This window comes from Pelodiscus sinensis, chromosome 20, assembly GCF_052426305.1.
Source record: "Pelodiscus sinensis isolate ZL-2025 chromosome 20, ASM5242630v1, whole genome shotgun sequence".
NCBI lineage: Eukaryota > Metazoa > Chordata > Testudines > Trionychidae > Pelodiscus > Pelodiscus sinensis.
Window position 1 is genome coordinate 15451134 of NC_143071.1, and position 26984 is coordinate 15478117.

The 26984-nt window shown below is 39.0% G+C and overlaps 1 protein-coding gene across 1 annotated transcript; it reads right to left on the minus strand.

The window, feature by feature from the left end:
* Positions 1 to 766: 766 nt before the first annotated feature.
* On the minus strand, positions 767 to 26933 carry UTP18 (UTP18 small subunit processome component). The gene is made up of 14 exons (XM_075903805.2): positions 26622 to 26933; positions 25159 to 25289; positions 24876 to 24971; positions 23704 to 23780; positions 23102 to 23187; positions 21473 to 21598; positions 20814 to 20988; positions 19152 to 19252; positions 16457 to 16547; positions 14891 to 15014; positions 12070 to 12244; positions 3051 to 3193; positions 1618 to 1680; positions 767 to 887 (listed from the first exon to the last, which is right to left on the minus strand). Exons 1-13 carry the CDS (start codon positions 26865 to 26867, stop codon positions 1656 to 1658), a joined length of 1596 nt encoding a protein of 531 aa, XP_075759920.2. The 5' UTR covers positions 26868 to 26933; the 3' UTR covers positions 767 to 887; positions 1618 to 1655.
* Positions 26934 to 26984: the final 51 nt, after the last annotated feature.

Genomic DNA, 26984 nt, shown 5'->3' on the forward strand with positions numbered 1-26984 from the left:
AACTGATTACTTTATTTAGGTAACAAGAGTCCTTGATCTCTAATGTGCACAATCTCAAAACAGGTTAGATACATTAATTTTTCCTTTTGTGGACAGTATTTTACAGACCATTTTGCACCACTAAAAACAATTTGCTAATATTTAGTTCTATACATCACTACAATTACGCAGTAACTGATTTCTATTCACCTTTGTCCTTAAGTCTTTGATTCTATACTAGGAAACCAGTTCAGACCAAGTAAGGGATGAAACAGAGATGCTGCGTATTTGGGACCCAGTGATGAAACTTCCAGCATCTATAAAAATACCCCTGCTGATTGAGTAATGCCTGAAGAGTTTCATAGTTAAAAAGGTTATGAGTCAACTAACTGATAAGTATCCTGAAATGCCACTTAATCTTAAACGTAAAATAGCTTATGATTAGCTGGTGGTTTCTGCCACGAATTTTTTAAAAAATTAATAGATAATATTCAGATGTACAATTAGTTTCTTATAAAACAGATGTATTTTTAGAACCGTAAAACCAACTTAACTCCAACGGTATGGAAAATATAAATGTTTACTGTACTAAACTGGTTAAAATTCAATGTGTTTAGCTCATTTCTGTCACTCCAACACTTGACGCTCCTAAAATAATTCAAAGAATTAAGTGTTTGCTGAAGAGGGACAGATCATACAGTGAGATTAGCATACCAGCCATTCAAATATTACTTAACTTGCTTCCAAGAACACCTTTTGGGGATAAAGTTGAAAGATGTATCAGGAAAAATGTTATTTGGTGTTTTTATTGGACATTGGAACTTACAACTTTCATAAAAATACAAAAATATTTTTAAAGTCAGCAGTTTTTTTTTAATCTGCATACTTGCAACTGAAGATTACAGGATCTGGGGAGAGAGCAGTACAGAGGAATACATTAGCATCTGCAAGACATTAGACACCACAGATAAGTGAATATTTGTTGAAGTTTACAAATAGTTCACTCCCAGTTTGCACTGTTCTAGGCATTGCATTTGGGTTCATTATCAACAGTATTGGGTTACTAGTGGAAATCACCCAATGATGTGTAACAAAATGAGGAGATTTTACTGTATATCTTTTATTAGATAAGCAGGTTGAATGGTAAAAATACCACAGACTGTGTAAACTAAACCTTTTTTGGACACAACTAGATCAGTTAATTATCAAATCAAGCTAAATCTGTATATGCCAATTATAAACAGATTTAAACACTGAAGTCTGCAGTTTAAACTTACTGTTTGTTAAGATTGAGCCTAGAATATTTATATTAGAGCAGAATTTTATTTGTAAGAAAGGTGGCACAAGAAAATAACGACTGCTAGGATAGCATGTTGATTAGCAATTCATTAGCAAAGCAGCAGAAATTGAAAAGCCAAAGTTCTTTGCCAAAAGTTGGATGGAGAAACTTATAAAGATGCCTGCTTGGCAACAAAATCCTGCCCTCAAGGACATACATTTAAGAATGCAGGAAACATGAGATGCCTCCCAAATTGTTCCCCAACACACCAAAGTGAAGTTTAATCAAGGGAAGAGGAGCAAGATTGAAACATATTTCTCCAGAATTATGCTACTGACTGCTGACTCAAAATTACTTACATTTTGTGATCCAAAGTAGCTTTCCTCACACAGTCTCTTTAGAAATCCGAATAATGTTTCAACCTAAAACAAAGTAAATCACTTAAATTAAACAACCTTACAAGTGTTATTGTAAGATGCAGACAACATTTGTTATTACTAGATCTGAAAATAGTATAATTAGTATATCTATTCTATAATTTCACTAACATGTTCCTCTACAGTATATAGTTGCATCATATCTTAGCTGGCTTTCAGGAATCCTTACACAATATATTCTTCAAATGTTAGCCACTCAGGACAGAAGTATCAGTTTGTTGTCCCCAAGTGCATTATATTCATATTAACATTTTAATATAAAGATGCACACGAACTTTTTTTGCAGTCTGTTGTAAGCCTTATTTCTCATAACTCCAACCCACCCAAGGCTTGTTTACCTGTGTCAAGTCTAATTATGAGATTTTTAAATCTCTAGTTAGTGAACTACCATCCACATTCATGACACCAACTGACTTAACTCTGAGCCTAAGATTGTTACGGATATTTATCTTCTCCCCCTTACAAAACAATCTAATACCCTTCACAAAACGTCAATCGTGAACTTTCCTCATGTCGGATCAACATGCTCAATCTCTGCTATTTGGAGTCCCACTGAAGTACTTATTTGTACAGTCCCTTACACAAAAGGGCTTCAAGTTTTAAGTGAAGCTTTTGAGTATTATCAGAATAAAATAAAATGTCCTCATTTCCTGTGATTTGGTGAAGCTTGTGAATAACCATTCTGCAACAAAATCCCACATACTCATCTTCTAATACGAAGCTACACACTCATGCAATAAACAGGACAATTTATAGGATTTAAGTATCAGCACAGGAGACAAACATTGTGTGTTAGTTCCTTCAAGCTGAGGTGGTGTTAAAGGAAAATTTCCTACAAGGAGTGAATCTGCACCTAAAATGTAGATTGCTTTCTGCAATGATATTGACCCACAGTAGAAACGAAGTACCCATTAATAATGTTCAGTAGTACTGGTGGTTTGCTCCGGCATCTCTGAACACCTCAAAGCTTCAGAGATATGCCTCAGATAACCGTTAGGGCATTTCAATTTGTGTAGTGTTCAATCCCTGGCCTCCACTGAAAAAACTATGATGGTGGCTTTTTGGTACGGACATTTCAGTAATATGTGGACTAAAACCCATGGCATAGTCTATTGAACCGACCACAAAATTTGCTCTTCAGAACGTACAGTGGTTGACAAAACATAAGATACATTGCATGTATTCCACACGCTGAATAAAAGTTAATTAACTTGAATGTCAGAATTGAGCTAGTGCCCTAGGGAACTAAAGACTATCCAATTACCAAACAAGTCTCTGCAGTCAACTACTCCACTCCTTAAATACAGTAAAAGGTCTCAAACAAAAAAGCTTAAGGAGGCTAATTTAATACATACCTATACAACAAAGCCTTGCCTTTGTTGTTTCCTATTGAAAAAAATCCACTTCTGGGAGAGAAGTCCATAGACTGAGCAAGATAAATTAGCTTCTTTCTGAACACTGGGAAGTTTGAGAATACAGTAAATGAAGGAATATGTACCTATTAAGAAAAGTATACAATTAACAGTTACAACAGGGTAAAATACTGTAAGTTTCCACAATTTGGAGTTTCAAAACTTATAAAACTATTTTCAATAGCATCTCAATATACCCATTTCAAACCACTATTGTCAGAGAACATTTCATTTTAATATCAATATTAAATATCGAGGGCATTCTTTTCAGCACATGGAGTTTATTTTGGGATGATTACTCTAAAATTATACCTAGCATCACATCAGGCTTCAGAGTTCTCATAACTCTGTATTTTTCAGTTGTGCACAACATATTGGTACTAGGCATGAAGTATTTCCTTTCGGGATGCATGCGTAAGTTATGACAATGTGTTCAACTCAGATTCAAAGAAAGCTGTATTCTCTATCAGAAATCCTTTTATGGAATTCAGACAACTAAGAAAACCAGGGCCTTATGAATGGTCATTTTCTTGACACTAGCCAGCCAGGCCTTGGCTTTTTTTTTGGGGGGGGGATGGGGGGGGGGGGAAGCTATCCATTATTTTGTACCTTGGAGAATTTCAGAGTTGTCTGGAAATAGCTCAGTGGGAAAATCAATTTTTACTACAGATTTCTAGGGTTTTCACTAACTGAAGGCCTTTTCAAGAAGGAACTTTTGTTCCATGTTAGACAAACAATATTTTGGAGAAGATTGTAGAGTTTGTTCCTATTAACCTGAACAATTATTCACCAACTCAAACGATGTAACATTTAAGGTACAATAAAGCATCAATATCTAATTGATTCAAAAGTAGGGTTTTAAACAGTTATGTCAATATATTTCTTTGAATAAAGTTGATTAACAAGAACATTGAAACCTTAGCACTGTTAAAATGAAAGCAACATAAACTTTAACTGTCCAGTAACATTATATACTGAAAGTATGCAACTAACAGGTCTGAAAAAAATCCAGTTCCATGTGTAAGATCAGAAGTATTATTGAGGAAGTGCCATCAGTCTGTAGAGAAACTATGCTTTTATTATTATTAAAACTATATTTGCAGCGTGTGCACGTTGGAAGAAACGCAGAGTTGATGTTTTGAAGGTTAAGTGACAAGAACTATACGGAGTCAGACCAAAGATCCATCTGGCCCAGTAATGTGTCTTCCAACAGTGGCCAATCCCAGGTACCTCAGATGGAATGAACAGAACAGGTAATCATCAAGTGATCCCTCTACTGTCATCCATTCTCAGCCTCTGACAAACAGAGACAAAGGACAGCATTCCTGACCATCCTAGTTATTAGGCATTGAAGGACTACGCCTCCATGAATTAATTCAGCCCTTTTTAGAACCCAGTTAAAGACCTGGCAAGGAGTTCCACAGATCCACTGTGCATTGTGTGAAGAAATACTTCCTTTTGTTTGTTTTAAACCTGCTACCCATTCATTTCATTTGGTGACCCTTTAGTTCTTGTGTTATGGGAGCAAGCAAATGACTTTTCCTTATTTTACTTTCTCCACACCAGCCATGATTTTATAGACTTCTATCATATTCCCCATTAATCTCCTCTTTTCTAAGCAGAAGAGTGCCAATCTTATTAATCTATCCTCACAGGGCAGCTATTTATTCGCTTAATCATTTTCATTGCCTCTTTTCTAAACTTTTTCCAATACCAAGATCTTTTATGAGATGAGGTGACCACATCTGCATGCAGTATTCAAAATGTGGGCATACCATGTATTTATATAGAGGCATTAAAATATTCTGTCTTTTCTCTACCTTTTTCTTAATGATTTCCAACATTGTTTGCTTTTTTGATTGCCACTGCACATTGAGTTGATGTTTTTAGAGAACTATCTGCAATGACTCCAAGATCTCATTTTATACGTATAGATGAGATGTTTTCCAATAGTCATTGCTTTGCATTTATCAACATTAAAATTCATCTGCCATATCATTATCCAGTCACCTAGTTTAGTGAGATCCTTTTGAAGCTCTTCACCGTCTGGTTTGGACTTAATTATCTTGAACAGTTTTGTCTCATCTTCAAATTTTGCCAACTGTTTTCCCCTTTTTCCAGATCATTTATGAATATGTTGAATAGGACTGGTACCGATACGGACTCCTGAGGGATACCACAAGTTACCTCTCTCCATTCTGAAGACTGACCATTTATTCCTACGCTTTGTTTCCCATATTTTAAACCAGTTACCAATCTATGAGAGGCTCTTCCCTCTTAAGCAAAGTAAGCTGTCAATGGACGAGAGCCTTTGGTGAGAAACCTTGTCAAAAGCTTTCTGGAAATCTAAGTATACTACATCCCAGGGTTGGCAACCTTCTCAAACCAAAGAGCCAAACTATATAAAAAAAAAATCAGAACAAGCAGTCAACAAAGAGCCAATATTAAAAATGCCCATTAGCATGACTAAAACTATACAACTGTATTACTGATAATTGACATGATGATTAATAGCATAAATTAAACATAGTACTCAATGACTCTGTTTAATGAGACTTCTGCTGCTGCATTTTTTCCACACATTTCTTTGATGTTTACATCATAACTGGTCAAATTCAGCTTCATGCATGCATTCAGGCTGTTTTCAGTCAGTCTTGAGTGCAAGTTACCTCTGATGTGATTCAAATGAGAGATATGTAAATTCATATATAAAATTCATATATACGTGGAGCCAAACATTGAAAGTAAGGCCAAGAGGTGACATTCTGCAAACTTGGAAAGAACTTCTTGTCTTATACAACACCATGCAAAATCAGATCATCATTGTGCTCCAATTTCTTCATGTCAGTCCATTTGTACAGTTTTGCCAATTCTGCATGTTGTCGAGCAAGGCACTCTAAATCAGAATTTAGCTTGATGAATTTTTCCACCAAGATATCCAACTCCTTTGAAATCTGCTATTTCCACTTTCAAATTGCTGATAAATGCCTGGAATGACTGACAAATCCAGCTCAACAGATACTTCATGTGGATGAACCGTAAACATAAACAGAACACCGCATTTGCAAAAAAGTAAACAAAACAAGACTTGGATGCGACGAGGAGCTCCGAAACATATCCAGCAAGGTCCTGCAAATAAAGGCTGTTAATTCTCTCTCTGATACACATCACAAAACATTCATAATCTTTTGCAATGTGCTAGTCTGCCTGTCCTCAGTATCTTCGATGAAAACAGTCAATTTTGACTCATATTCATACACTTCCTGCTGCAGAGTCAGGATTGTATTTTCTTGCCCTCGTAGCTTAAGGTTCAACTCATTCAGATGACCAGTAATGTAGACAAGATAGTAAAACTTGATCAACCAGTCACAGTCTGAAAGCTCAGGATGTTTAACACCCTTCCTATCCAAAAATTACTTAATCTTGTTAACGCAGGGGGCAAAACGAGACAAAACTCTGCCAAGAGATAACCAGTGAACACTACTGTGGCATTAGTAGATCGGGGTATTCTGAATCTACTTCCTTGATCAGTGACCGAAATTGATGGTGATTAAGGGCTCAGGCAAGAATCCAATTGACAATGCAAACAAACTATGAGTCCCATTACATTTCCGAGTTTTGTGCACAATCTTGTGGAACTAAGTGCCTCCTGATGCATTATTCAATGAAAGTTCAGAAGAGGGCAGTTCAGCTGTTCTGTATTCGCAGACCATAAAAGGTGCACCGTCTGTACACGCAGACGCAAGATTATCCAACTGTATTTCTTTCTTGTTTACGATGTTCATCACCGTTTTAAGAATGTCTCTGCTCCTTGTTTTATTTTTCATTGGTAATCTCAGTCATTTCTTCATGCACAGCATTTCCACAAACAGAAAGTCCCAGAATAGACAATTGATTAACATCACATATATTGGTTGTCTTGTCCAAAGCAAACAAAAAGTAAGTAGCTGTACTCAAAGTTTGCATTCGTTCCTTGTCGATTTGATGGGCCATTTTCACAGCTCTGTCATCAACTGTTTTTGCTGAGAATGGCATGTCTTGAATTTTCTGTAAAATTTTGTCTTTGTGAAACTCGTCACATAGATCATGACCTTAGCCTGCATCTCTTCATGTAATCCCCATCAGTGAAAGGCTTCCCTTCTCAAATAATGCTGTAAGAGCCTACAAAACTTGCTGAGTTTAAGCTCCCATCTTTTTTGACCATGCCAGCAGACTATTTTACCCAATAGCTCCTTGCAGGCTTTCTTTTGCACACCTCCCTCAGAGTATTTTGTAACAAATGCTGCATTGTTGTGTCATGAAATACCATTCTAAATTTGATTTTCATTGGGGACAGTGTGGAGATCCAGGCCTATCCACAAAGTCTGTCTGCTCCTTTTGAAAATTTGAGTACTCTCTTTCTCTTTGCCATTTTTACTACTTGGGGCAACAGAGTTCACCATCACATTGATGATGGAAAGATTTCTAGACCAATCAAATAAAAGAGAATATGCACAACCCTCAATGAGTGGAGAAGATGGATGGTTGTTAAAATGAACAGTTAAAAGGTGAAAGACAAAAAAGGGCGATCTTGACATGTTTAATTATGCATTTTTAAAATTTTGAATTTAACTTTTCATTTTAAAAAATTGTATATTTTGGGATAGACAAAAAAGCCATATATGGCTCTAGAGCTGTAGGTTGCAGAACCTGGCTATATCCACTGGATTAAGGATGTCAGAGGCAGGTAGCTGACTACATGATCAGTCAAACATGTGAAGTTTAAATGTAGTAGGAGTCAGATGCGCAGGTAGACCAGCTCCTACTACATTTAATCTGCAGAGGCACAGCCGAGGTAAGTCCTACAGAGCTAGGAAGCTCTTGCTACATTTGAAATGCAGAGAAGCAGAGGTTCCAGGCCGGCATGAGCTGGGTGAGCCTAGGCCCACTGCAGGTAGAGGTTGCTTCCTGGCAGACTCCCCTACCCCCAGCTCTCCCCACTGCTTCCTCTGATCGACGCAGCGGAGAGGGAGGCAGTACCATGGAGACAGTGCTGGGGGAACCAGTTCAGGTTTCCTTCCCAGAAGCAGCAAAGCAGGTGAGGGGAAGCAAGCACTCGACTCAATTATCTGATTATCTGATAAGTCTAAGCTTGTCAACTTCTCGCTTACATCCCAATACCGGATCCCCCTTGTCCACCTGCTTGTTGACGCCTCCAAAGAATTCTTGAAGATTAGTGAGACATGATTTCCCTTTACCGAAACCATGTTGACTTTCTTTCCAACAAATAATGTTCATCTAGGTTTCTGACAATTCTACTCTTTACTGTACTTTTCAATCTATTTGCCCAGTACTAAAGTTAGACTTACCAGTCTGTAATAGACTGGATCACCTCTAGAGTCCTTGGCGCACCAATCATTTGTACAGACAATGATTTAAAGGATGGGTTACAAACCACAGTTAGTAGCGCGGTAGTGTTGCATAAGGATGTTAAATTGTGCTTATCTGGCTAATCATGTGGTCGATACAACTTGTATTGACTACACGATTAGTCGATAAGGACCGCTTATCAGAGCCACAGCAGAAGTATTTCCAGGTGCTGGCTTGAGCAGTCCCAGCTTGTGTTGGCTCCAGGGCCATCGATGCTGCGGCTCTGCATTTTAATTGTAGTAAGAGCAGCCAGACTCTTACTACATTTAAAATGCAGAGGCGCAGCATCCCGGACCAACGCAAGCTGGGACCACTTAGTCGCGACACATACTGAGTGCAATAACCCATTTGGGCAGCATGGACTGGCCACCTCCCTGGCCACTGCCAACAGGGACTGTTTGGTGGCAGCAGCCTCTGCCCATGGTGAGCCTTGGCCCACTACAGACAGAAGCTGCCTCACAGCAGCCTCCCCTATTCCCTGCTGCCATCTCATTCTGGGGACTGGTTACTGTTTATTTTAATCAATTTGTTCCAAAACCTCCACTAATGACACCTCAATCTGGAACAATTCCTCAGATTTGTCACCTAAAGAATGGCTCAGGTTTGGGAATCTTCCTCACATCCTCAGCCATCCAGACAGGTGCAGATATTTATTTAGTTTCTCCATAATGATTGTCTTGATCATCCAGTGGCCCCACTGGTTGTTTAGCAGGCGTCCTGCTTCTGATGTTACTTGGCTCCTTTCTGGTTTCCTCACTAGGATTTAGCGTCTACTTTTTAAATGATGCTGCTATCTTTCACTGCTTTTTACTTGATTGTTTAACCACAGTGGCATTTTTTGGTTCTAATGTGTTTTTTAATTTGGGATATACATTTAAGTTGAGCCTCTAATATGGTGTCTTTGAAACATTTCCATGCATCTTTCAGGCATTTTACTTTTGCCATTGTACCTTTTAATTTCTTTTTAACTAGCTGCCTCATTTTTGTGTAGTCCCCCTTTCTGAAATTAAATGCCATAGCATTGGGCTGCTGTGGTGTTTCTAGCCATAGGAATCTTAAATTTAATTATATTATGGTTGCTATTTCTAAGTAGTCCAGCTAGATTCACCTTTTGCACCAGATCCCGCACTCCACTTAGAACTAAATTAAGAATGGTCTCTCTTATAGGTTTCCAGAATCAGCTGCTCCAAGCAGCAGTCATTTTAAGGTGTTAAACTATCACTGCATCCATTCTTGAGGTGATGTGTACCCAGTCAATAGGGGGTTATAGTTAAAATCCTCCATTATTACTGAGTTTATTTTTACAGCCTCTCTAATCTCCCTTAACATTTCCCAGTCACTATCACTATCCTGGTCACTTTCTTTCACACTCCCTGACCAGCACAATATGTATTTTGCCCTTCTGATATATTTTGTACCCTGGTCTACAGGAGACTTCCTAGGATGGTTATCTGTGAAGCAGCAGCTTTCTCTCTCCCGCTCTGCTTCACAGATATTATGAAGGACACATCAAGCATCTATGAACAATGGATCTCTAAGAAAATATCCCACTCTTGTGAGTGAGTAAGTGCCATTGCCCCTTCAAGCTACCAAAAGCACATTCAACTGTCTTTCTGTAGCTGCTAAACTGGAAGTTGAATCTTTACTTAGTGCTGTGAAAATGGCCAGCGTGCAGCTTAATGAGTCAAGCGTTGAAAGGATGGAGATTGGGTCCCTCAGAATTGCCATTGCTAGTGGAATTTCAACATTGCCAGTTTGCCAATAGGTGCTGGATCACATGGCTCAAAGAGGTTTCCATAACATACAGGGTTTACAGTTTGGTTCAATGGCTGTACAAATTGTTTTAGCACTCCTGAATCTGCCAGTCAGGGAAAAAAGTCCCTGGCTGAACCTCTCTGAAAAGTCCTGTGTTCTTTATAAAACACACCAAACCACACAACCACACCCCGCCCATGTACCCTTCCTGACTAGTCAAACACATCAGTGAAGCAAATCTGGTCATCCACCAGCACTTGCAACAGACTACATAAACAGAAAGGGCAACTTCTCTATGGTTATGAAAGTTGGTCTGGTTCCATAATAAGGATAGGCATGCTGCAGGGAAGCCTCAAAGCAAGGAGACTCAGGAATTAACCTTAGCCAAAACCTGTAAGAGATTTTTATAAAGAGATAGGAAATAATATACTGTCTCCTTATTTTCTATATCTTTCCATCTTCAAGGCCTACCATACTAAACAAAGTAGAATTCATACACCATTAGATTCAAGTTCTGAATATCTTTTCACACTTTTTACTCCACCAATTCTGAATTCATACTTTTGTTTTGGTTTTCAAGTTGTCTTGACTCCAGAAACTTCTCCTTGTTTTGAGGATAAAATCATCATCTAAACTAGAACGAATCCTAAGACAGCTTGGATTCAGGCGCTAACTGAAGGTATCTTGTCCTGCATTTGAAACATCCTTTCTGCATTTGAAACAGATTCAGAGAGGTTTTGGGTGCCCCTTATCCTTAATACACTTCTTCATAGTTTTAACAGACCAATACTTCTACAGTATTTTCACTGCAAACATTGAAAGATACTTGGATTAAAAAACCAGCAGTATGTTTTAAATTCATGTACTGCCTACAATTATCTTGGGTTTATTTTTCATAACTCCGTCCTGTGATAACAGAACAGTTTTAAGTCAGCTAACCTCTAATTTTCTTCCAGTCAAGCATTCAAATGTCTGGTTTCTTTCGTTAGATTTCACAGGTTTAGCACCATTAAGCATTAATGTGAGTTGACTGCTACCACGTTGCTAGTCTAGTCTAATGAATACATTCACGTAGTCTTGCATCAGATACACTATGGAGCATCTTTGACAGGCAGAATCAAAACCAAAAGACCAGACTACTCTTTCTCTATTTTAGTATACACTAATTTCAATAGCCTCTTAAACTATTACAGGTAAGAAAACAACTACAGGTAAGAAAACAAATATTAGTACCATCCTATTTACTGAAAACAGACAGCAGCATAGAGAAAGGAAGGTAGCTGAGTTTTGCTTAACATCCTTATTGGAGCTCCCAAGTAACACAGAGATAAGTTCTTAAGAATTCAGTTCAACCTTCCCAGCTGGTGAGTAATTACAAGAACTATATGTAGGGGAGTGTTACTGTATTTTCCATGTAATCACTGGATACTACTTAATTTAGTTACATATTTTTTCCAAGTGTGGAGAAATCATATATTTAATCTAGTTTATCAATGGACAGCTCTATCTCTGGCTACAGAGGATAAGGGAACCAAAACCTTCAAAGAGCTAGAGAAGAAAACTATCTTTAGTCACATATTTGCACAGCGCAAAGGTAACTGGGGTAAGGGTACCTAAGTATTACAACAAAAAAATTTAGGGTATCTGTTCCATAAATGTAGTATTAGACAGCAGAATATGGCTGGCACAGATATTTACCTATTAACAATAAAACCACTTCCTTGTCTCATTATGAGGTTCAGTTTAGGCATTTGCATCATAGTAACCATTTAGTGAAAAGAATAAAAGCTTGACTTACCAGTTTGACAGCATCATCTGCTGCATTGGAGGCAACTGCCAAAATTTCCGTGGTAGGGTTGAAGGACAAAGATGTCGCAGCTGTAACCAGGTTCATTATGGCTTTAACTGGTTTAGGATTGTTTTCTCTGAGGCAAACATCATGGGTATACACATTGACAACTCCTGAACTGGAGCTAGAGAGAGGAAAATAATTGCCAGTCTATTAAAAAAATCATTTAAATCCCTGCTTCATTTGCAATTTCGGGTGTCTGCATTTGTCTGAGAGAGAGACAGAGAGAGAGAGAGAGAGAGAGAGAGAGACTAGCCCTAGAGGTAAAAGCAGTAAAGATGAAGTAATCTGAATTCAAGGTTCTAAAAGTTATACACAAGTAAAGAACTACTAGTTTCCACATGGTTACTCACTTTACAGGTCATAATTCTAGACACTTATTTGGTTTAGAAAGTTTCATCTGGAGCAGGCTACCAACTGACAAATTAAAAATTATTTTCTAGTTATTAATTTATGTATAAACAACGAGAAGTCTAGTGGCACCTTCTAGACAAACAGATTTATTGGAGTATAAGCTTTCGTGGGCAAAGACCCACTTCATCAGATGCATGTTTGTAAGCTCAGATTTAGATTACATCTGGAGAAGTAATATGTACTTTAAATATGAATGGCCACACTTGGTCAGATCAAAGATCCATCTAACACAGTATCCTATTTTTCAAAGCTGGAAAAATCAATGCCAGGTGCTTTAAAGACAATAACCAGAACAGGTAATCAAGTAATCCATCCTACTGCTCATTCTTAGCTACCAGCAAACACACACCTTCCCTGCCCATATTAGCTAATAGCCAATGATAGGCCCATCCTCCATTAACTTATCTAGATTTTCTTTGAACCATGCAATTCTGTGACTATTCAGGTCTGGCCCACAAAAGAGTTCTATACATAACAGAAAACAGTTACTAGTATTCCATCTACTGAAATCCATCTACTCATTTCCTCTTAATGGAAAGACACCTTATTTAACCTACATGTATAGCAATAAGATTATCAGCAAGCTAGTGATTCTCTTCAAAATGAATCAAACCAAGATCAAATAATATCAACGGGCAATTCCTTCTGAAGTATAAACTGGTTTAAAAAGAGTTGTAGGAGAAGAATTATATCCTACTAGAGGTGGAGTGTTAGTGCCATATATTAAGTTTGTTTTTTATACAAAGGATAATATGAACCATGAAATCACTATTTCAGAAAGATTCCCGTTTCATGCATCAGACTCTAAATATTAAGTCCTTCAAAATCCTGCAAAAATGTTTTTCTGCTCCTTTTACCTAAGGATGTTTTTAAAAACAAGGATAGATTGACTAAGGATGCACTGAAAATGACTGCACAAGAGCCAACAAATGCACAAAGTAAGCAAACCCATTTTTCCAACTGTATTTATCTTAAAAAAAACCTTCCATTTTTATCAATGCAGTTTTCAAATGAATTTGTCTCCTTACAAATCATTGCCATATTTTAAAAAGATGACAAACAGAGAATTAAACTAGTAGAGAAGAGAGAGCATGGGAAGGCTGAGGAGAAAAATCCTTGAACTGATATTTGTTACTATGAAGTGGTCAGGAATCTTGTTTAACAGCTCTGTAGTTAAACTAGTTTAACAATGTCTGCACTTGTAAAAATATTCAGGAAAGTCAAATGTTACTAGCATTTGCAGTAAAAAGAGAGCCTGAGATATAAGCTCTTGTATTAAGCGGCTTGATATGAGGTGTCTGAGTTAAAGTTGTAGATAAACTTTACTGATATAAAGAAAAAAAAATGTCAGGCTGAGGCGCAACGTCAGGATCTGCCTGACTGCAAGCTCACACAATCTGGCAAGAACAGGGCTGATTACTATTACAGTGCATCAGAAATTTTCAGCAGTTACACGTTGACAAACACATTTTAAATATCTCTAATGAAAACGCAGATTTGGTGAGATTACAGTATTTTATGGACCCTTATGAACACAGCAGAACTTTATGTTCATGCATCTCTCCACCTAGTAAACTCAGACTGGCTACGTCTACACTGGCCGCTTTTCCGGAAGGGGCATGTTAATTTCTGCTATCGTAATAGGGAAATCCGCGGGGGATTTAAATATCCCCCGCGGCATTTAAATAAAAATGTCCGCCGCTTTTTTCCGGCTTTTAGAAAAGCCGGAAAAGAGCTTCTACACTGGCCCCGATCCTCCGGAAAAAGCGCCCTTTTCCGGAGGATCTTATTCCTACTTCGAAGTAGGAATAAGATCCTCCGGAAAAGGGCCCTTTTTCCGGAGGATCGGGGCCAGTGTAGAAGCTCTTTTCCGGCTTTTCTAAAAGCCGGAAAAAAGCGGCGGACATTTTTATTTAAATGCCGCGGGGGATATTTAAATCCCCCGCGGATTTCCCTATTACGATAGCAGAAATTAACATGCCCCTTCCGGAAAAGCGGCCAGTGTAGACGTAGCCGTTATGTCTACATTGTTTTTTCCACACATCTGACCAACAAAAGGGCCAAACACCCCTGACCAACAAAAAGTTTCACCAACAGAAGAATGAATGTGGACAATGCTTCGGCAGTGGGAGACGCTCTCCTGCTGACAGGTATCACCGCTTGTTTTGGGGTGGTTTAATTTACCCAGCAACAGAGCTCTCTTCCACCAGCATAAAGCAGCTACATGGCAGGCCTTAGAGTGCAAAAGTAAAGCTGTGCTGCTGTAAGGTCTGAAGTGCCGACATAGCCTAAATTTATTTTCATCTCCTATTCCTTTACTGATCACTTTAAAAATGTTTGTTTTAGTATCACTTACCCACATGCCACATACTGCCCATTTTTTGATACAGCAAGACATGTTCCACGCAAGCAGCCTTCATCAGTGAACCTGTTTATACAGCGCCGACTTTTCACGTCCCAAATGAAAACTTCACCCTCATCTAAGTATGAGCCAAGGAGAAGTAACTGTTAATGTATAAAATCTAGTAATTAAATAACTATGAAAAATTTGGCACAATCAAAATTTACTTAAGATCTACTTTATAGAAATCTGATAATATGTCCAGGTATCTGACAAATGTGGAGATTATAGAACAGAAGGGAAAGCCTTGTAATAAACATTAGGGATGTAAGCAACTAGTCAACTACCCAATAAACCTAGGCTTATCGGGTAGTCAAGTCACTACTCGACTAGTCACTCCCTCTCCCACATTGATGCCTCTGTATCAAAGGCAGCAAGGAGAATGGGGCAGGGGACAACAGCTGGAGTTGACTTAAAAGCTGGTTCCCACCAGCACAGTCTCCACAGGGGGAGAGGGCAGGCTGACGCGTAGCAGGGATCCTGGGGCGAGTGGGGACTCAAGTAGTCCCTGCTCATGCTAGGTCTTGATTGCTGCGCCTCTGCCTTTTAAAATGTAGTAAGAGCTCTCGCTGCAGCCTAGATAGTGAGCACTCCACCCTCTCTTATTGACTTATTGAATAGCAGAGTTAATTCCATCAAATACTCAATCAGCTGATTAACTGAAATGTAACATTCCTTGAAAAAAAAATAAAATGGGGTTGACTTCAAATTTCATGCTTGAAAAATCAATCGTTTGCACATTCTTGGATTAAAGATAAAGGATTTACATGTAAAACTAACTTAACCTAACATGGCCTTTCATGTCTAGTGACAATTTTTTCTACAAAAAAGGCAGACCAGACAGCAGATAAGAGGGAAGATAAAAATCCTTAACTAGCAATAATGAGCAGCTGTATGATTCAAAGCAAGAGAGGAGAATGCTGAATATGCCATCTTCTTGTTAGAGGCTTTCAAAAAGAGTAAACATTGAAACCATTGTTGAGTATTATAAATTTCAATAGAAACAAGTGTAATATTCGGGGACTATTTCTTTCCCTCGTGTGTGCCATAACTTTCACCATAGGAATAGCAAAGAATTTTCATGGCGGTGAAAACTGCATTATCAAATTTGTCAATTTAGGACAGTAAAGCATTTCCATTAAATATTACAGGGTGTGATGCAAGCATACAGCTTTCATGAAATTTTTAAAAAGCAACTTCAATAGGATGACAAAAACAACCTTATTTTCACTAAACTATAAAGCAGTGCATGACAATTAAGCAGGACACTGGTATGTTAAATTTCCTTTCATTTCCCTTCTTCCTATTTTCCCCTTAATCCTGTTTGGGCAGTAGTGGCAGATGTAGGCAAATTAGGGTTTACATACATATTTGAGGGAAGCACATGGAGTCTTAAGTGTAAGGGTATCCTTTTCAAATGTCATTCTTTAACAGCCTAACCAACTTCCAAAAAAACCCATAAACTTTTGTTTTAAACAGGATTAAATCTGAAATGAATGTTAAGAAAACAAAATTACTTACCAGAATTTGTGTAAATTTTGTTGCTATCTGGAGAGAATGCTGATGCAACAGCATTTCCATTTATTTTCATACTGCCAATCAGCTCCTTTGTCTAGGAGAACAAAGAGTATTCTTCACTAAGACAAGTATTCAGAAGATCAAAAGAAATCAGATCTTTGTTATTTCTGGAAATCAAAAAATGTCCTTTTCATTGCCTGATTTGCCACCCTACTATTTGATCATGAAAATAAGCATAACCAAGGAAAATCTGATTCCTGCTGCACCTAGTAGGACTTCAGGAATCGGAATGTAGCAGGACTACAAAATAAGGCTCCAATCCTGTTCTTCACAGGCACATGGATCCCATTGCACAAATACACTTGCAGACCAGGGACATAGGGAATGTTAACGAGAGTAGCTGATTTTATGCTATTGTCTCTAAGAACTCTAGATTTTCTTTGCGGCAAATGTCTGTCATTTTTTCCTTGAAGGCAATATATGAATTGATTTTAAAAAGGTAGTTTCCAAATCCATTAGCATTCCCCTTTGAAATGGGTAACTTTAAATGCTTTAGATAAGTTCAACCAAGACAACTGTTCTCTGCTATCTCTCTTAAAACCTGCTCCCACAAAAGGGCAAAGTAATCACTCTTGAGAAGGAACTGTCAGATATTCAAGAACAGGAAGGACATCTATAAAAAAAGGAAAAGGACAATCTCTTCATTTTTGAGATGTCATAAAAAAGTATTAATATTTCTTAAAACATGAATACATTAAGCATTAAAACCCTATGCACAGCCTAATCATTTTTGTCACCCTCATTTTTTATGGTATATTTCATCTCTATGTATTTTTGCTGGCTCCAAATACAATGAAGTTTGTAGTTTAATATGTAGTTTCCTACAAAGAATAATTTTCATTTAGTGAAGTGAAAATGTGGCAGGACAATTATGAACATATCACTAATATACTTGAACCTATTTAATCCGGCAACCTTGGGAAATAGGCAATGCTGGCTTATTGGGAACATGAATTTTGGGAACATGGTCGTTGCCATAATTAAGGATAAACAAAGTCTATTACTAAAGCTTACGTATGTACAAACCATCATAGAGCACTGTACATGTATAACATGTCACAAGAAATCCTTAACACACTGTATTTAAACTATTATTGGAGGTGGTGATGCAGGAGTGGGACCAGGGGTCTGGGAGGGAGGGTATGTCTGCACTGCATACCTCTTTCGAGAGGAACACAGATGCAGCTGAGCGAAATTGCAAAGGAAACGTGGATTTGAATTTCCCATGCTTCATCTGCATAATTGTGTCCAGGCGCTATTTCGAAAAAAGAAACGCAGTCTAGACGCAGTTATTTTGAAAGAAAACCCTTCTTCCGAAATTATCCTTACTTCTTATAAAATGAGGTTTAAGGGTAATTTCGAAAGAAGCGTTTTCTTTCGAAATAACTGCTTCTAGACTGAGTTTTTTTTCCGAAATAGGGTATTTTGAAATAGCACCCGGATGCGATTATGCAAATGAAGCATGGGAAATTCAAATCCGCACTTCATTTGCAATATCGCTCAGCTGCATCTGCATTCCTCTCTCGAAAGAGGAATGCAGTGTAGACATACCCGGAGGGTGCAGGGGGTGCAGGCTTTGGGAGGAAGGAAAAGCGTGGGGAGGGGAAGGGGGGCGGGGAGAAGACAAAGCGTTTGGGCATGAGAGGCTCTGCCTCCCCCTGCCAGGCAGAGCCCGTAGGCTAGATCCAACCTGCGGCTTGCCTGGATCCAGCTTAGGAGGCCTGGGGCTCCCCAACCTGCAGCGAGAAGCTGGCACTGGTGCTCCAGCCATGTGAGAGTCCAAACAGACACCCTCATTAAGGAGGTTCAAGTGTACATTAAAATCCACAAGCTACTGAAATAGCTTATCCACACACCAATTTTTCTGACATAGGCAACAATACGTTTAAGTGGCAGGTTTGTTTGCGCTTCCCCCCAAAAAGAGAGCATTGGTGTTTTTAATGAATGCAAGAACTGGCCTGAGAATGAGAACTTCTAGAAATCTACAGAGCAAGGAAGCAGCGTAAATTTATCCATAGCCTTCCTAAACGTGCCTCATACAGTCCAGGTTACTGCAATGGACAGTGTAGTTCAGTTGGACTTACCTGCTCACTTTAAGCAAGTAAGAGACTGAACTATACTACATCTCAGCCAAATGAAGTGCAGAGTAGTGGTTTTTGATGTGAATACTTTTTTCCCCCCCACTAAGGAATTTCTGGTCTATCGCTACCAGACGGATGAGACTTCAAACAGAGTTGAAAAATTTCATAACTGTCATGACTGTCCCAATTTATCCATTTCCATTGCCAACCACGAACAAAACTTCTTTAAGAGAAAACAAACCCAACCTCTGCAACATAGAACCCCATTTTTTTAAAGCAACAGCTATGTCATCATATGAAAAAGGTGGTAACACCTTATTTATTCTGTGGCATGGAAAAGCCCCTTCAAGTACATATGTATATTCACATTAAGCAGATGAAAGAGTAAACTGTTTCCAAAGATTTAGAGATGTTTTAGATTTTTCCATAGTGGGCAAATTCTCCCTCAGCCCACCATTCCCACATAGCCATATGAACTGAATAATCAACTCCTTGATTCCATGACAGCGAACTCCCAGGGGTTGACAACCCTTATAAATATCAAACAAGACAGCTACCTTCATTGTTAACAAATGAAGATAACCCGAAGTCCCAGTAAGCAGCAGGAATGAGCCATCTGGAGAGACTTCAAACTTTCTGATAAATTTCTCTTGCATTCCTCAAAGAAAAAAAAGAGTACAAAAAACCCCATCAGAATTTTAGTTTACCCCAATGAGTGTAACAGCTTTTTATCATAGATTTCATCAAGGTGTGAGGGGAGAGAAAAACAGACAGTTATTTTGACTGCTTAGTACCAAGCAGCAAACACTGTCAACCATCCCCTAAGACCATACCTTCCTCACCACCTGAGCAGAGACAAATGGATGACAAATGTGTCAAATATCATATTGTATCTGGCCTAAGCATGACAGAGCTAATAAATTGCTAATCTTTTAGGAGTTCAGACTGGTTGAGAGAATAGAAGGATTAACAAAATACTCTCTAAATGACAAACAACAAATAGACTAGTAGCACCTTAAAGACAAACAAAACATGTAAATGGTATCATGAGTTTTCATGGGCAAAACCCTCTTCTTCAAATGACTGGAGTATTAAAAGTCCAGACCCAAGAATAAATATCCAAGAATCCTGTTCTCTCTTTTTGGCCTTTCTACAGAATTCCATTTGTCATCACCTACAGCCCCACAACTTAAACCCCTCCAATGCATTATCAACAATCTACAACCTATCCTGGAAAATGACCCCTCACTCTCACAGGCCTTTGGGGGGGGGGGGGGGGGAGGCCAATCCTTGCCTACAGATAAGCCCCTAACCTCAAAGCAATTATTTCCAGTAACCACACAACCTACCTCCATCATAATCATCCAGGAACCCACCTCTACAATCAGCCCCGGTGCTAACTCTGCCCATACAACTACACAAGTGATTACAACCACATCAGCCACAACATCAGGGGCTCATTTAACTGCACATCCACTAATGTGATCTATGCCATCAAATGCCAGCAATGCCCCACTGCCATGTACATTGGCTAAACTAGACAGTCTCTACAGGAAAGAATTAATGGACACAAATCCAAATAAGCAACACAAAAATCTGTTAGAGAACACTTTAATCTGTCCAGGCACTCATTAATGGATCAACAAATAACGGTGTTGTTTCAGGCCAATTCCACAAGCCAAATACACAGGGAAAGGTTGGAACTTAAGAATTAAACTTGTAAATTATCAGAATGAAATGAACAGAGACATCAGCTGGCTCGCACACTACCTTCCGTATCCTAATGACTTAACCAATCAAGTTGAACAATGTATTCACTGTCTCCTCCCCCCCCCCCCCCCCCCCACTTATTTATTCTTGGATCTGGACTTTTAATAGTCCAGTCACCTGAAGAAGAGGGTTTTGCTCACGAAAGCTCATGATCATCTACATGTTTTGTTAGGTTTTTAAGGTGCTACTATACTATTCATTGTTTTTTAAGACTTACTCAACTACCCCACTGAGTCTCCAAATGACTGCAGGCTTAAAAATAAAATTGAAAGAGTGCCTTGTGAGAATGCTGACCTATCTGAATGTGCCAACTAGATTAGCAAGTATCACAACTTATCTGTATGTTCTTAAGTAAATTTGATCAGTGCTATTAAGCAGTTTATATTTTCTTTCAAAAGGTTTAGAACTACAGACCTTAAAAAGCATCTAACATTGCAATAAAGCCTCACCTCTTATTTGTTTTACAGGAACAATATTTCCACTCATCATGTCATACACATAAAACAGTTTACTACATGTACTAGTAGCTATAACCTGTTCTCCATCAGCACTGAAATGAGCCTTATAAACGGGAAAGCTTTCCAGATGTATGCTCTGTATCTTTGGATTAGTTTTACCATCCACCTTCAAGAAATCAGAAAAAAAAAGTTAGTTTTGTTTCTTATATTTATTTGTAATGTGCCTTTCAGATTTTTTCTGTATATAACTACAAGAATTACGACTGTGTACTGTACCAGTGCCATCTTAAATAAATAGAAACCATTTATTCCAAAATAAATCCTCAAATTAAGCAGCCTGCTAAAAAAATTTTTTACATGTTTTAGATATGGCCAAAGTACAATAGATCACAGGTGAGAATGGTTTCCAGATAGAGGACCTCAGCCAAGAATATCCTATCCCAACCCTATTCAAGCAACTCAGCCAACCATCATACCTATGGTGATGCATGGGAGAAAGGATTGTTGCTGGGGTCACCCATCAAAAGCTATTTTTTGCATAATAAAACTGATTTTATGTTTAATATAGACAGCACTTTAGAAGCACATTAAAGTGATTCACAATCTCATTGTTCATTTTACATTTTATAAATTCAACATAAGCTGCTCACCTGGAACAATGATATAGACTGATCAAGTCCAGCAGTCATAACTACTTGTGCGGAAGGATGGAACTGCACTGTTGTCAGTTTAGCATCAGAAAGGCGGTCATTATTAGCATGCAAGCAATTTTTCATCTTAAAAAAAAAAAAAAGAAAGAAAGAAAAGACAAGACCAATGTGGTTTAAACACAGGCTTCAGTTACTTTTCCAACTGCATGTCCTTTGCCAACTCTTCTTATGGAAAGAAGGCTTAATGGGATTTCAGTTTCAATGATTTGTAGAGCACAGAAGTGCAGGAGGGACCTTGAGCTAACCTTGTAACCATTAGGGATGTGAATGTTTAATCGGTTACCCAGAAGCCTACTCTTAACTAGTGAGGCTTACTGGTTAAGGTTAAACAGTGGGGGCTGGAGCAGCCTCAGGCCCATGGCAGAGGGCTCACCGCAAACAGATGCTGCTGCAGTCCAACCAGTGCAGCCTCTGTCTGTGGCGGGCCCAGGCACCCCAAAGACAGGGTTGCTCTTCCTCTCTTTCCCTCCCCCCTTTAATTGGTTAACCAATTAAAAGGGATTTTACACCCCAGTAAGCATTCTGCATAACTACAGAATAAAACCTAGTCACACATCAGATTACAGGTATTTGAAGTTAATTTTCATATTTTTATTAAAGCTTGTCATCCACAGTACACTATGGAGTACATGTAAATAAGGTTTCAGCTGACCATCCATTTAAAGTTTAATTTTGCTTTTCCTCCACCCTAACTTTTGAAAGCCAGTCTTCACTGTTGTTGTAGTGCTACATTTAACAACAGCCTTCCTGACAGAGATGAGTTCTTATATTTAATGCATTTTGCTATTGCAGTTTCTATTTAAAAAAAAAAAAAAAAAAAAAAAAAAACAGGAAATAGTTTACCCAATTTCTACACTTTAGAAATTGGCAGCCTGCTAATCTGGAACAATATAAATAACCTGAAGCAGACTACATTGCTTTTGTTCGACTCTTTGTTGGGAAACACTCTCTATCACACAGGAGGCCTCAGAGGACCAGTTAAGGTTTTAGAAAGATCACTGAATTGTTCTGCAGAGACTCGATTTCAATTTTCTAGATGTTGTAATTACAAAGAAAACCTTCAAAATGTAAAACAAGAGTACTGACTGAAGAGCTTCCAGAGAACTTGAAACAACAGCTTTGAGGTATTAACTGTCATTTATTTCAATATGAAAAAAAATTAGATGCCGGTGATTAATTGTTGTTGATTTTAGGGTACTTCACTGTTCAAAACATGTAGGAAAGGAGAAAAAATATTATGAAGACCTATACCAATGTCTTCCAGGGTAGTGGGAGGAAAGGAAAGAGTACAGAAGACTAGACAGAGGGTACAGGTGTAAGAATTGAGAGGGATAAGGCCTTGAACACCACATGACAGGTTACAACCCGGACTAACTGGATTCATCTATCTTTTTTAAGGAGTGAAAAGTTTCAGAGTTTTAGGAACCCTGCAGTATGTCATCCACAATACCACCGGTAAACTCTGTTGCTCAATCAGCAGAATGACATCTTATGTTATGAAATACACATACACAGATCAACAGTAACTAGGTTTAAACACCTTGAAGGAAATGTTAGTGTAATTTTTACCTGTAAAATGCCTCTTGGTAAAGTCTCTGACGCAGACACAAAATTGCCAGTCTTGTGAAGCAGCTCATCATCTTCATCACTATCATCTAGTTAAAACAAATTTAAAACAGAGCATTAAGTGTGTAATTTCTTGCTGCGTCTCCATATAAACTTTATTATCTTTTGAGTTCTCTGCAGCTGTGAGTCAAAGCAATAAGCTAAAGCACAGAGGCAGAACAACTGAAGATTAACACAGCTGGAGTTGTGTATTACATACCTGAAGTCAACAGATCTTAAATCGTGTTTCCGCAACATCCACACAGTGGGAGATCAGCTTCCTTTACTGCTCGAGAGGAGACGACATACTGGAGCTGATCAGGACACCCTCTGAGTTCTATACTAGACCCACTAAATTGAACCCCAGAAGATCAACTGTGGCAAAGTTGAACTTCGGCATAGCGTAGACATGGCCAGAGAAGGCATAAAGCAGCAGGAATACAGTACACAGTAAAAGTTAAAGCAGGAAACGTGCCAGGCAACAAATGACTTTCTAAAAGGTCACACAAAATAAAGGATCATGTTGGAAAAGCGAATGCCTTTCTAATGTATTTAAATATATTTACCATCATTTGCATTTTTTCTGGCTTTCTTCTTGTGTTTCTGGGCCCAGAAAGGCACGCCTCCCATAGCTCTCTGAAATCTAAAAGAAAGGACAATTTTCATAGCCCCATTCTTTTCTAATGATTTGTGTATCATACTGCCAAAAACTGATTTTTCAGCAACTTTTCTCTCACTAATAGGTAGACATTAAAACAGTGCCTCCTAACAATTACACCATCTCACTCAGATGCAGCAGCCAGACTTCTTTTGCTGTTTTTAAATAGATCTTTTCTACTCTAGCTTCCATGAACTGATTCAGCACAGAAAATCTGAACTAAATGACATACATATATAAAATGTTATACTCATACATGCCTAGATGGCAAAGTTCACATATATAAGAAATAGTGCTGTAAAAGGTTAACTGGTAAGCTTTGCCCTTAAGAGGTAAGGCTTACCAGTTCCGTTTAACTGGTAGGGGCTAAAGCAGCTCCTTGCACACCTCTGCAGAGCCCACAGCACATATAACCACTATAATTTTTGGCAGTTACATGGGTGCATTTTTAAATCCCTAATAAAAAGGATGCTTAAATACACACATGCAATAATTAGGGCATATAAATATTATGCTATATGTAAAATTCTGTTTAAATGGTTAATTGTTTAAATGTAATGTTTAACTGGTTAACCAATTAAAAGGGGAGTGAGGAGGCTGCTCCAGCCAACCTGGGCTGCAACAGCCTGCCTCACTCCCACGGGGTTGGATGCATTTGATTGATGAAGCTACTTATTTTGTTGCTTAACGGATTTTATGAAGTCTAATTTGTATGTTAACTTCTCTCCTATGTCATATAATGGTAAGGAAACAGAAACAAGACTGTGCTCCAATGACAATAAAGCTTTCAATAGTCTCCTCTCCATACCACAGAGCAGCTGAAAGCTTCAATGACAAGCAATACAATCACATGCTAAGAATGTAGGGTTTTTTTCATTATACAAGTTATTTGTTAAGTCCTCACAACATGGTCGATGCTGTTAAGCAGACTAGCTTTAAGGAATTTAAGTTATTCACCCAAGTCCCTTGGTGAAAAAGGAGAAGAAAAAAAAAAGAGCAAATCTTACTTGAACATAACATATCTTATGTTACTAAAATTAACAGCAAAGTTTGCTAACATAATCCATTAACAATTCTTACTGTTCTTGAAGTCTCTGATGAAGTTTTTCTTTGGTAAGCTTCTTCTCTGCATCACTTTTCATCATGCCTTTGCGATAACGATGTGTCATGTCAACTCTAGGAAACAAAGCCATATTCTCAATGCTAAAACTGCAAAAAGCATAGTAGCAATCCTTATTTTCTTGAAGACTTCAAAAAGCAGCCATTTAGAACAACACACTCAGTATTTCTTCCAATTCTTGAAGTCAATACCTCTATTTCCCCTTATTTCCAGTCACATCATAACATTATGAGCTTAACTCACATTTCCTCAACTTCATCATCATCATCCACCCAGGCAGGTTTTTTAGATGCAGGAAAATTATCTTTTGCTTCATTCTCCACTTCTGAGTCACTGATGTCCTCTTTTAGAAGATTTCCTGTGACAGTATCAAGCTTAAAGAAAAAACCCATACCATATGGTCAAACACTGGACAAATTTAATATTTACAACTTTAAACAGAGAAAGTTTAAAAGACATTTTTCCATAGGGGAAAAATAAAAGAATCGTAGTAAAACCACTGCTTTTCCCATCTCCGCATGCTGGGTGTAGAGCCAGGAGGGATACAGAGTGCAGTTCCTAATGCTCCCCTCCTCCAAATGCCCACCCCAACCACAAGAATCAGACAAGCAGTTATCTCCCCTCCCATAGTCCATACCCACTATTTCTCAGGAAAGGTCATAGTTTAGAGAACAATTTATTTATACTAAAAAGACACATCTGTTAAAAAAGCCACCTATCTATTGCTACTGACAGACTAGTCTACATGTAATAAGATGCACCTTTAAGCAAGATTTTCAGTAAGTTCCAGCTGTATTCCTAGGTCTTTCACTCTTAATGCCAAAAGTCCCACTAGATCTGAAATTGATTCTGCCTGCGAACCCACATTCAGTATAGGGATGTATTCGACTAGTTGCTTCCTCCCCCACCTCCCCATCAGATGTGTCATGCCCCGCTGGCCCTGTGGTGCTTGCACATTTAAAATGTAGCAAAAGCCAGCAGGTGAAAGTGCCCTTCTCGACTAATTGAATAGTCGATGCAAATTACATCAACTATTCCATTAGCTGATTAATCTAAATTTAACATCATTAGTTCACTACCTACAAATGTAGTGGCTATTGCTACAAGCAACCCAAAGCAGTTTTATGCTTCATATTTAAAACTGCCCAGAAAAATAAGCCACATATACATTTAAGTAAGATTTTACACATATAACTCTAACCATATAAATAAGACATATAAATGTAAGTAAGACTTTAGTCAGGGGCCTATTCCCCTTCCCAACAGAGAGCAGTTGAAAGGGGAGGCTTTGCCTACATTGACTGCAGCACACAGTACAAATGGTGTAGATTTGTGCTGCAGCAAAAACTCAACTGTGTCTACAGTATGACTAACTGCACATGGAAGTGGATGGCTCTTGCGGGACGAGGCAGCATGACACTACACCACTACGAATGGCAGTGTAAGGGAGGAAAGCACCAAGTGGCCACATGCTCACAGGGTTCGGGGGTGACTTTACTCGCCTAAGCATTACCGCACCAGCTACACGGCTATTTGAACCCGTGCTGGGGACAGGGAGCGCCGCACGCTCACTCCCCGTGCGGGGAAAGCGCACCCAGACGCAGGAAGAAGTGAGGCTTACGGGGAGGGGTGCCTCAGTGGGGCCCTTTCTACATCCGCCAACCCCCGTCTTTCCGATCTTTACTTATCCCCTCCCCCCGCTTCACCTTCTTGCCCCGGGCCCGCAACCGCTGCAGCGTCTCCTCCTCCTCGGCCTCCTGGCTGCCGCCGAACACCAGCTCCTCCAGGCACCGCTCCACCTCCGGCTTCCCGGACAACATCGTCAGGTGCCGGGCACGTCGAGCCTCCTCGCCCCCATCGCCGGAGTCTCCCGCCCGCGGCGACTGCCGCCGCTTCCTCTCCGCTCGAACGCGCTTCCGCGCGGGGCTCCCACGAGCAGCTGCCGGCTCCATCTCCACACCCACCTCAGAGCCTACCGTGCCCACAGCGGAAGCGTCACTAGTGAACCGGAAGTAGAAACAAACAAGTCCCGCCCTCCGTGACCTAGTAGCTACCTCCCACCCTGTGAT

Bases quoted from the DNA above. Each gene is read 5' to 3' on its own strand.
- UTP18 (XM_075903805.2), bottom strand. From the start codon at position 26,867: ATGGAGCCGGCAGCTGCTCGTGGGAGCCCCGCGCGGAAGCGCGTTCGA. The intron at 3,194-12,069 runs GTAAGTCAAGCT...TTTTCTTAATAG, and splicing joins CAGATGATGCTGTCAAACTG to GTACATATTCCTTCATTTAC. The intron at 1,681-3,050 runs GTATGTATTAAA...ACTTTGTTTTAG, and splicing joins GGCAAGGCTTTGTTGTATAG to GTTGAAACATTATTCGGATT.